Here is an 11,814-nt window from a genome sequence, read left to right on the forward strand (position 1 = left end):
GATATTATTGGTCTCCCCCGTAGCCACATTTACAACAATATGCTTATTATATTAATTTTGGTGATTAAGGATATTATTCTGTCGATATAATGCTGCTAGACCGCCAGCTTTGTATTTGTAATTAATGAATTAATGCACACAGATGGCCTCAAAGCATGGATCAAAAAGTATTACTTAAAGCCATTATCAGCTTGTGTTTAAAGCAGTTGAAATGTACTTCAAATTGATTTTGTTTATGAGAGAAACGCCTGCATATTTATTTATTTACTGCCTGCTGTTTGCCAAGCTTTTCTGTTTTGCATCTTCCAACTTTTTTTTGCGCTTCAACTCTTTTAACAAAATAATTGCATGCCAGGCTCAATATCATTTATTTTTTGTACAAAGGCATGTCACATTGTCTTATATAAAATGTAGATTTGTTTTTATAACTTATTTGATAAATATACCTTGTAGTTTGTCTTGAGCGGTCATTACTAATTTGTTTTACCAATGCAGTATTCATGGTCAAAGAGATATTTTATGGCATTTTTGAGCAGCCTAATGATATGGAAGTGAATGTTGAAGACTCGTTTCACGATTCTTAACCTCAACATGCCAATTAACAGGGCATTGATGGTACCATGCAGGATCAAATCAGGGGACACAATAATAACACCCTGATATATCCCTCATTCCATAATCATATGCTTGGAACGCGCACATACGAAGAGCATAGCCTTGACACGCCAAGACACCAGTCTGTCTACAGAAGAACCAGTTCTCACCAACAGAGTGCAAATTGGTAAAGTGCACAATAAAGGAAATGGGATACATATATAATGAAGCCGGCCCTAGTTCTACTTTTGATTCCATTGATAATAGAAACTTTCATAATTCAACCAAACTTCTAACACTAGGCGACTAGTGCTTCGCTCAAATCACCACACCCTTATTATAACAGCATGAATAAGGCTTCGCCCGCTTTTTTATTTTTCCCCTCCCATTTTTTATCTTTTTCTTTTTCTCCAACTTGTCTTACTACATTAAATTATAATTTTTAACATACTTATCGGGGTAGCACTATTTCCCTTACTTTTTGAATAAAACAACTTAATTTTATTATTTAAAAAAATAATTCCCTCCTTGCTCAATTACATGCTGACACCTTTCAAACCATTACTTAAAACAAACCCTGAAGGCACCGCATGTTAGGGAATCAAGCTCAGGCTGCCATGCACGTTTAACCGCTCAAATTTTCTTTAAATTGTAACCTCTGAGCTTGTTCTTAATGTGCAGTAAAAGCCAAAAGTAACAAGTTGCTAGACCTGGTAAGTATGGTGAAACACGATTCTGCCGGGGTTGGCGTCCTTGTGAATTTTTTACACTTGGCAAATACGGGATCAATGCTATTCTTGACAAAGTATTCAGTATTGACAATGCGTGGTTTAATGTTAAGGTTGGCGTGGACAATACCAGTTTTAGAGAAAATAAGAGTAATAAATTTGTCTTGACCAAAGTGCAAACAAACCTGGGTGGGTAGTATCTGATCTCCAATGATATATACCCTGGCTGCCGAGCCATATAATGGCATGCTCGGGTAGACATATGGTTTGTCGCATGTAACAATGTTATATATATATTTGTTCTGGAAAAGCGAGTAAAGTTCTCAATAAACTGTTGGCAAAACCCAATGCGCGTTGCCTTAAGCCCATCAGTGAGGGAATAAAGGACCAATTGCTGGTAGACCATTATATAGCCCAAATCACAATACAAGACATTTTGCATTGCTATCACCAAACAATCGTATTGCTCAGCTAATTTTTTTAGCTTTTGTATGTAGAAATTGGCCAATTGTCTTGCGAATATCGGCGCCATGAAGTTATGCAATTTTTGATTTCAGACGACTGCTTCGAGACTCATCTTCAATATCCATGTGTCCTCGATAAAACCTGCTAACCTATCTTTTAACTGTTGATATAGAAGGCGCGCCTGTGCTGCAATGCTGGTGTAAAATTTGGCAAATGTCCAATGGCATATTTCCATCTAAATAATGACATCTAATAAAACGATATTCGATATTTGCATTATTTTTAGGCAGATATTATTAATTAAAGTCATTTTAAAAAATTTTACGTGATAAAAGTCAAATTATCAAAGTTGCACAGAAAAAAGAAAAGATGGGCTAGGGATGAATGTGGGTGGTGGAAAATGATGCCACGTTACAATACTAATAAATACAATAAAGTCTGGATACAAAAAACACTTCACACGGGGCGAGAAACACCGCAAGAATTTAGTCATGGTAATATTTTTGGTACACTTTTAAATGATATCAATATATTCAATAAAGGAGGGAAAATCAAAAACCCTGTACTTGGACATTAAACGGACAATAAAACAAGCAGACTAGGAACGTGTATATTACAGTGAGGATCAGCCCTTTTTATTCAATTTACGATTTTATTGGGATTTAAGTTGGCTGAGAAACAAATCAGAGATAGAGAAAAATTTTAGAATTTTGAAGGCCCGTGTGGTTATAAAAATAGAGGACAAAAGAAATGTAGCAAACAAAGTGACAGTAACATTGGTTCGTAAATGTTATTGTGGTGCCCAACACACATTTCAAGCCACTATCTTCCCTTTTCAAGAATCAAGATTGCCCTCATGGCTGATATACACATTTTGGTTATTGCTGACTGACATCAAGGAATACCATGATGTTTACAGCACTGCCCACACAGCGCTGCCCCTTTTTCAGTTCCTAAAGTAATTTTTGAGGCTTAAAGTATATTAATTTAGACCGACATTTTTATAGAGCACGACAATTATTAAAAAATTAAAATTATAATACTACGTGATGACATTCGCGACGAGTTTAAGGTGAAATGTAAAGCTGATAAGATACAAATCAAAATATATGATGAGAAAAAAATGAAGTGCTTAAAATTACAATGAGCTAATATATGGCCCTAATAGGGCCAAGTTAAAACACCTATTACTGTCGATATAACCATTCCTCCAAAGTCTGCGTTGAAAAGGGCAGCCAATGAGTTATCAAATAAAAAAAATAGCAAACTGTCAAGATATTTATGTACAGTGATGACACTCATAGTATCACGAGCCCAAGCCCATAGAACTTTTTTTTTTTAGTCACAAAGTAGAAAAATAGGGTAAAAGTAATATTATAATATTATTTGTATTAAATAAACATCAATAACCATCTTTCATCAGCTATATATTTCTTAATCATACACACAATGGAAGCACAGCACACAGTACTTCCGAACGACGAGTACAAACGCCAAGTATCAGAAATAGTCAAGCGAGATTTTTTTCCTTCCCTCGACCATCTCAAATCGCAAAACGAACTAACAACATTGGGTACCACTCTTCTAATCCCCCACCGGCCCCACATGGAATCAGCACCAGCCCAGGGTCTAGACGATTTTCTGCACGAGCACATTAGCTCAGACACGCACAAGTTTCAGAAACTTCTTGATCATTCAAACAGCAGCAAAACGTTGAATGTACGTCAAAAGCCAGAGATAATAGCTGTTGGACCATCCAACAGAGATAAAGGGGTGGTGCGGGCAGAAGAGTATCGCGCGAGGGGTCGAATTGTGCATCGGAATACGCGGTTCCGGTTGGGCCAGGTTGATGGGGACGAGGGGGCGGCAGAGCACCAGGACTGGGGCGACACAGAGTCCAGCGTTGCCGATGTAGATACAACACCAGTTGTCAACAGGTACAGTATGGTAAGAGAAAAAGGGAGAAGGAAAAGAGAGGGGAGACAGCGGGCTGGAAATAATGGCAATTATGGTCGCGCAGGGCTGTTGTCTCCGGCGGCGCGCAGTCTTCTGGCACGTGGCTCCAGCGGTTGGGATGATTCAACGCCGTTTCCATCGTTTCCGTCGTCGGCTGGCATCAACGCTTTGCGCAGCGCATACAACTCACCGTATGCGCATCGACCGTGAAAGAGTCTGGCGCGTGAAAAATTAAGAGACAGAGGTGCGTTGAGACTAAATGCCATGTGAAAACATTGATTTTTTATAGCCTTCATCGTCATCACCAATTCTGCTTCTTTCTCTTAATTTTCCTTCTTTTTTATTTCTATTTTTTTACACTGTAATTTATTTATTTCCTCCTTTTTTCCTTCAAATTTCACAATTAACAAATGTCGCAAACTTTGGTGGTTGCATTTAAAACTTTGCATAACTGCCTTGTGAATTTGCCAGAGCGGTGGGCATTTGCGCTTTCGACGCAGTCGAGCAAGCGGGGCGGTGGTGTCCTCGTATTCCGGCTGACTTGGGGGCCCGACGCATCCAAAAGCGCCTACGTGGCATGGTCAGGCAACCCGCAAACACAGAATAGACAGGTACGTGACCACAGCGGCGTTCTGCATGAAAACCTACTGGAGATCGACAGCACCCACGGGCAGCTTCTGGGGCTGACCGAGGGCACAGTGGTTGGGGTGGAGTTTGTGTCGGATATCGGCGTATGTACAGCGGCGGAGGTCGAAGTCGGTGGGGTGGATGATTGGGAAATTCTGGAGCTCAACGCCGGGGCTGTTGAGGATGGGCTGCTGCGGCAAGCGCGTGTGGTGGCGGTGGGCCAGCCGCTGGTGTTCTGGCTGAATGCATCGACGCACGTGCGGCTGGTACCCCGCGGGATGGTACCGCAGGCGGCTGTGGCGCTGCTAGACAACGACTCGGAAGTGGCCGTGGCGCCAATGGTGCGGCGCCAGCAACAGCCAGCGCCATCAGCGGAGGAGGGCCGGAACACAGCCGCGGTGAGCTGCTTGCGCGTGGCCGGCTCTGGTGCCGATGATGTGCTGCCTAGTGTCGTATTTGTGCATCCGTCATCCGCCGTAGCGCAGCTGTGCTCAGCACGCATCGGCCATGGCTGCATGCGTGCGGGTGCCAGCGCGGCCGATGACGCTATGTGGCTGGCACCGTGGCTGGCCGCCGTGGCCATTGACGCGCGCGTGCAGCCGGGCGTGCTCCTGGCGCAGACTGCGACGCTGGCGCACATGGGGTTTGCTGTCGGCGAGGTTGTGCGCGTAGGCGCAGTGGTGAAGTCCATGGTGGATCCGCCGCTGGCACTGCACTTCGAGTGCTTTGGGGAGGCTGTTCTTGGCTGCGAGGACGTGCGTGAAGCGCTGCTTCCGGGCGGCGCCGGGTCGCAGGCCGTCTTTGGCGTTGGGTTCTGCGTTGCTGCGGGCGCAAGGCTGCGGTCGTTTTGCGCCGCTGGCGAAGCCGTGGAGCCCAGCGAGTGTCGGGAGACGCCGCTGCGCGTCACCCGCGAGACACTGGCGCAGGTCGTGATCACGGTCGGCGGGTGGCCAAAGGGCCAAAAGGACGGATTGAACCAACCGGGTCAACCGGACCAACCGGACCAACCAGATCAACTGGACCAAAGTGAGCTGCCAGGGCTGGGCGACTTTCTCGCGCTGGCGTGGCAGAGCGTCGAGGGTGCGCTTCTCGGCCATGGCGGCGGGCTGCTCATCAGTGGGCGGCGCGGCAGCGGCAAAAGCAGCGCGGCGGCGGCGCTGGCGCACATGGCGGCGCACGGGCAGCGCAGCCGGCTGGTGCACAGCCGGCGCATCGACTGCGCGGCGCTGGCGCTGGACCCGCGCACCAGCAGCGCACGCGACGCGCTCCGCCAGGCAATCGCCACTGCACGCGCCAACGCGCCATCTCTGCTTGTACTCGACGACCTCGACGCGCTTCTGCCGGCAGCAGCCGATGAGCAGAATGGGAGTGCGTCGAATGCCCGACGGGTGCACGTGCTGGCCGACACCATGGAGCTGCTGCTGGCGGGCGCAGGACACGTCGCGGTTGTGGCAACGGCGACTGGTGGCCGCGCGCAGGTGCACGCGCGGCTGTTCGCGTGCGGCGTGCTGCGCGACGCGCTGGAGCTGCCGGCGCCGGACCGTGCGGCGCGCGAGCGCATTTTGGACAAGATTGCCCGCCGCAGTGCGACGCCGCCTGCCGCCGCGTTTGGCGCCGCCGCGTACGCCTCCGAGGGCTTTCTGCCTGGCGACCTGGCGGCCGTGTATGCGCGCGCGGCGCACGAGGCGACGATGCGCGTTCTGGCCAACGGCAGCGGCGATGACGTGCGCGTCACAGCATCTGATCTGCAGCGGGCGCTGGCAGGGTTCAAGCCGCGGGCCATGCGCGGCGTGCAGACGCAGACGTCGACGACGCGGTGGGCGGACATCGGCGGGCTGGCGGACACGCGTCGGCAGCTGCGCGAGACGCTGGAGCTGCCGACGCGGTACGCAGCAGTGTTCGCCTCCAGCCCGCTGCGGCTGCGGTCGGGCATCCTCCTATACGGCTTTCCGGGCTGCGGCAAAACCATGCTCGCGTCGGCCGTGGCACGCGAGTGCGGGCTGAATTTCATTGGCGTCAAGGGCCCCGAGCTGCTGTCAAAGTACATCGGCTCGTCGGAGCAGGCTGTGCGCGACCTGTTTGCACGCGCTGCGGCGGCCGCGCCGTGTGTGCTGTTTTTCGACGAGTTTGACGCGATTGCGCCGCGGCGTGGGCACGACAATACCGGGGTGACCGACCGTGTGGTCAACCAGTTTCTGACCGAAATGGACGGCGCAGAGGGGCTGCATGGAGTCTACGTGTTGGCTGCCACGAGCCGCCCAGACCTCATTGACCCGGCGCTGCTGCGGCCCGGCCGCCTGGATAAGGCCTTTCTGTGCGCGATGCCGGGCGCCCAGGACCGCGCGGCCATTCTTGAGCGCCATGCTGCCAAGATCACCGTCGGTGCCGCTGTTGATTGGGTCACTTTGGCTGGGCGCACTGAGCGCTTTACGGGCGCTGACTTGCAGGCGCTGGTGTACAACGCTTTTTTGGAGGCTGTGCATGAGCGGGTCGATCTGGCGAGCAGCCAGGCTCGAGACAGCTACGAGAGTGGTGTTTTGGCTGAGTTTGCGCTTATTGGGGCCGGGGGTGAAAATACGCTGACGCCTGTGGAGCGCGCGCTAGTGGCTGAGCGTGTGCGCCGCCTGCTGATGCTGACGACTGATGCCACTGCCACTGCCCCTGATGCGGATGCTGTCACCGCCACTGCAGCGCAGCCGTCGCAGTCGCCGCAGTCCTCGCTGGGGGTGCCTGTTGTCACTGCTGCGCACTTTGATGCTGCGCTGGCATCCACGCAGTCTTCGCTAGCCGACCAGGACCGCGAGCGCTTTGCTGCCATCTACAGCGACTTTGTCAACGACAAGAAACCCATTAAAAAGGGGCCGATCGAACAACACGCCACCATGGCATAACCAAAATGAAAACCCAACATATAGATAATCGTATTTATTCATACCCCAAAAATATTTTATTTTTATTTTCTACTTGTTCTCTTGCTGAACCCGTGCAACATAGGCTCTGGAGACAATATCCCAGCTGCCCAAATACTTGTCCATACACCGAGACAAGCAACCCTCGTCTATGGATGACAGACTGGTGCTGGGGTTGGTCAGGCAGAGTTTGAAGCAGTTCTTGTTGACGTTGTTAACGAGCTCCTGCGCATTGGCCATTGCCAGTTCCCGCTTAACCTGTTGCTTGACTTCCTCCTTCTTTGAGCCCGACAAGTCCATGCTTGTAAAATTGCTCCCGAAACTGCTGCTCATTTTTTATTATGGATTATAAAGTTTGGTTAATTTGAAGGGGGAGGAAAAAAATGGAATTTGAATTTTTTGAGAATTTGGAAAAAGAAGAAAAAGATATCATTAATTCCTTTTCTGTCTGTTGGCTTACACTGATACCATCACCCCCTTGATTTGATCTCTTCCAAATTCGGATGAGTTATTGCACATATAAAAATTAAAAAAAAACATACTTTCTTTTATCTCTTCTTCCTCCATCTTTTTTCTATTGTCATCTCCACATATGGTCAAGATTCTGATTGCCGTGTGCTCAGTTTCTCTTATAAAACATGTTTCCCCCCCACACACACGCACGATGTACACTACCAATTATTTAGGGGAGGGGAGGTGGAAGTATGCCAAGTCAAGACAAATTTCATAAGAAATAATGATCCCTAAATATCAAGAAAATGACAGCCAACTCTCCCCTCCTCTCCTCTCATTTCCCCTCCTCTCCCTTTCTCCGCCCTACCAATACCAATATCATTACATTGCATTATCAGTTTATTATGCTGTTGTTTTAATTTAATTGAATGGAGGGGATGTGACTTTGTAAACGCATGGCTTATGTCCTTTTTTTCCTCCCTCTTTTTTATTAACCTTGCATAATAAACGAAAGAAATTCAATAAAAGGAAAAAAATAAAAGAAAATAGCCATCTTCCCCCCTTTTTAATGCCCACACTCTACTCAATGATTTTTTTATTAATAGCATTCCCGAATGCTCTAGCCATACACTTTCCCTTTTTTCATTCCCTTTTTCATTTTTATTTTTTTTATAAATCGAGATTTACTTTCCAATCTTTCTTTCATTTCTTTGCTCGCGCTATCTTTTATATTTTTTCATTTATTTATTTGTGAACAGATTCTTTTGATCACACATTTTGCACATAATTTTTTATTTCATTTTCATTATTTCATTTTATTATTTTCAACCATTATTTATTTTACCATGTTTGATCTTCTCAACACAGCCACATCCTCACTCAGCATTGCCTCACTCAGCATCGCCTCAGCAGCAGCAGCAGCTCTCAGCGTCGCAGGTTATCTCAGGTACAAGCAGTACATTGACCAATGTCGGATCACCGTAATAACTAGCGACTCCAAGACCTCCATTATACTCCGACAAACTGACAAGGAAGGCGTCGTGACGCTCACGATATCCTACATCGCAAATGCCCATCGCTGACGGACGCGCAACAAGCATACATGATCCCAACACCTTATCTCAGCACGGGGCTGCTGCAAACCATCTACGCTACCTTGCGGATCCGGCAACGCGATCAAAGCAGCGATATAAAATATGAGAGGGAGCTTTTAGTGATGGAAGATGCGGCTACGGTGTCTTTGGATTGGTATCCGGGGATTGATTCTTGCCAGGAACCTGGTGATCAGCCGATAGTTATGATTATGTCTGGGGTTGGCGGATCCTCGCACGAATACCATATTCGCGTCGTTGTTAAGGCCCTGGCTCTGTCCCTATTGCGCTTTCGCGTTGTTGTTGTGAATCACCGTGGTACCGCAAGAACGCCGATTACTTCGGCCACCCCGTATGATTCTGGGTTTACGGAGGACTTCCGCACAACTGTCGCGCATGTGCGCGAGCGTCACCCTTGCAGCAAGCTGATTGCCGTTGGGTTCTCGATGGGCGCGAATATCTTGACCAAATATATCGGCGAAGAAGGAACCAGCTGTGTGCTAAGCTGCGCTGTCACTATCTGCTGTCCCTTTGACATTGCAATATCCGGTGCGGCTCTGAATGAGAACAATATGCTGAATAACTATGTTTTCCAACCGGCAGTCATGGGTGCGCTAATGCGGGCGATCAAGCGCGCTGGCCATTTATGTTTGAATCCCGCATTGGGATTGGACCAGGAGCGGATCCGGAATGCTAAGAGACTGTGGGAGCTCGAGGAGGAGTTTATGGTGAAAATCCGCGGGTATAGGGATCTGGAGGAATACTATGTGCGCAGCAGTAGTGCGAATTTCGTCGATAATATTGATGTGCCCTTTTTGGCTATTAATTCTTTGGATGATCGGATCACGCCTCCGCAGGGGATACCTGTGGAGAAGTTTAGGAGGAATCCGAATATTGCTTTGGCACTGGTGCCGCATGGTGGTCATTTGGGGTTTTTGACCGGTGTGCCTCCGAGAATTTGGTTTGTGAAGCCGATTGTAGAGTTTATTTCGGCTGTTGTTAGTTAGTTAATTAGTTAGTTAGTTGAGAATAAAAAACGAAAGAAAAAAGTATACGTGATATAATTATATTTATGATTAAATAGTACTTTTTTTATTTTATATAATTTTTTTTCGGATATTCCATTTGAATTTTATTATCCGGATCATTCATTTTCTTATTACTTCTTGGACTGTGGAACTTTCCGTTTGTATTACTGCTCGAATTTTATGATAACGATTGGTCCAAATACAAAAGCAGTTATATTTTTTTGCTCACTCGAACAGATAAGAAGATCCACGAAAGGTTTAAAGGAGAAAAAAGTATTGGGGGGAGTGAAAAAAATAGGGGGGAGGAGACTCGCAAACCGTTTTTCCGTGTGAAAGCAAGAAAAAAAGGAAATAAGCAACTTTAGTTACTTAATTTAGTTTTCCACTTCTTCACTCTCGTTAATTTTTTTCCACTATATATATATATTTTTGTATTATTTATCGCGTTACAATAATGAAGTTCACTCTGCTCACACTCGCAAGCGTATTAATCGCTGCCACTTCTATCAGCACCACCACAACCACTGCCGCTCTTGTCTTGCCTGTGAACGCACCGGTGGATGCCACGATACCAGCAAAGAAACTGTTCACGAGAAAAAGACACGAGGGCGTATTTGGTCTTCATAACTACTTTCATCGTCATCCCGAACTCATTCCACCTTACGCTCCTGTCAGATCCGATGAGCTCGACGAAACGGAATAAATAAAAAATTATCTGAAATACTCTTATTGGTGTACTTTAAATTTTAAATTTTAGTTATATAGAACAAAATAAAATAAATGAGTAGCGTTACTTTGAGACTGATTTTGTTGTTCCACAAGCTTATTTTTTCTTTGGTATTTTTGTCCACACACTTGAAATAAAGGCTGGGTATCAGTTGATTCGAATCAGCTAATACATCAGTTTGATCATTATTTATGTTTTATTTATGTTTTGCTTAGTGTCCGATAGCTGCGCGCAATTTTGGTGTTATTCCCCCCTTTTTAACTTATATTTGCACTGATTGAATTGATAATATCATCAAAATCATCAACCATATGATTGCTTGAGCTTGTCGTGCTCTATAAAAATGTGGGTCTAAATCGATATATTCAAGCCTTAAAAATTACTTACTAAACTGAAAAAGGGGGCAGCGCTGTGTGGGCAGCGCTGTAAACATCATGGTATTCCTTGATGTCAGTCAGCAATAACCAAAATGTGTATAGCGACCATGAGGGCAATCTTGATTCTTGAAAAGGGAAGATAGTGGCTTGAAATGTGTGTTGGGCACCACAGAGCTTTCATCACTTTGAAAATGTAAATAAAAGCTCACCGGGATCCTGTCGTTCCATGACGTTCAACACCTGAATAGCCGACTCCACTACCACTGCCATGTACAACACACAACGCTATCACCGAATAGCCTTACTGCCGTCATTCGATCTGCCTCTCTGGAAACTCTGTCTACAAATTCACGGGAACAGTCTTGATCTCTCAAACGACACCCTGCATATGCCTCCCCCGTTAATTGTTTAAAATATTTTCTCAGAGTTTGTAATGTAATTGTACCAAGTTACTGTGTCAAAATAAAATAACATCACATAATTGTTCTCTTATCTCTTTGATGCATATAGCACTCATAGTATATACCCTTTTATATGTATAATATTACAACCTTTTACAACTCGTTCTCAAAACGTCCACAAACCAACATGGTACTACTGGTGAAAATATTGCTGTTAAAATTCTTTTTTTTGAAAGTGTATGTGTGCGGGGTGTTTTTATTACAAAACATGGCCATTGGCTTTTTTGACGCTTAACTAAAAGGGGTGCCCATTTATTGTAGTGCGAGTGCGCGTTGTGATGAGTGAGGAGTTTTCTTTGTGCGCTGTAGTAATAATAATTTTAAAAAAAAAGGCAGGTGGCAAGGAAACTTACCTTAAATCCTTTCAAAATAAAAACGTATAGCTATGCGTTTTTATA

The 11,814-nt window shown here is 46.2% G+C and overlaps 2 protein-coding genes across 2 annotated transcripts; one reads left to right on the forward strand and one right to left on the reverse strand.

Annotated features, from left to right (window-relative positions):
• Positions 1-7,305: 7,305 nt before the first annotated feature.
• Positions 7,306-7,833, reverse strand: BX661DRAFT_190274 (Tim10/DDP family zinc finger-domain-containing protein). Its single transcript, XM_051537634.1, has one exon. The coding sequence runs from the start codon at positions 7,610-7,612 to the stop codon at positions 7,331-7,333; it is 282 nt and encodes a 93-aa protein (XP_051388519.1). The 5' UTR covers positions 7,613-7,833; the 3' UTR covers positions 7,306-7,330.
• Positions 7,834-10,215: 2,382 nt separating this feature from the next.
• Positions 10,216-10,650, forward strand: BX661DRAFT_190277 (uncharacterized protein). The gene has a single exon (XM_051537635.1). It carries the CDS (start codon positions 10,306-10,308, stop codon positions 10,552-10,554), a length of 249 nt encoding a protein of 82 aa, XP_051388520.1. The 5' UTR covers positions 10,216-10,305; the 3' UTR covers positions 10,555-10,650.
• Positions 10,651-11,814: the final 1,164 nt, after the last annotated feature.

This window comes from Kickxella alabastrina, assembly GCF_025024165.1.
Source record: "Kickxella alabastrina strain RSA 675 chromosome Unknown BX661scaffold_62, whole genome shotgun sequence".
Lineage (NCBI taxonomy): Eukaryota > Fungi > Kickxellomycota > Kickxellomycetes > Kickxellales > Kickxellaceae > Kickxella > Kickxella alabastrina.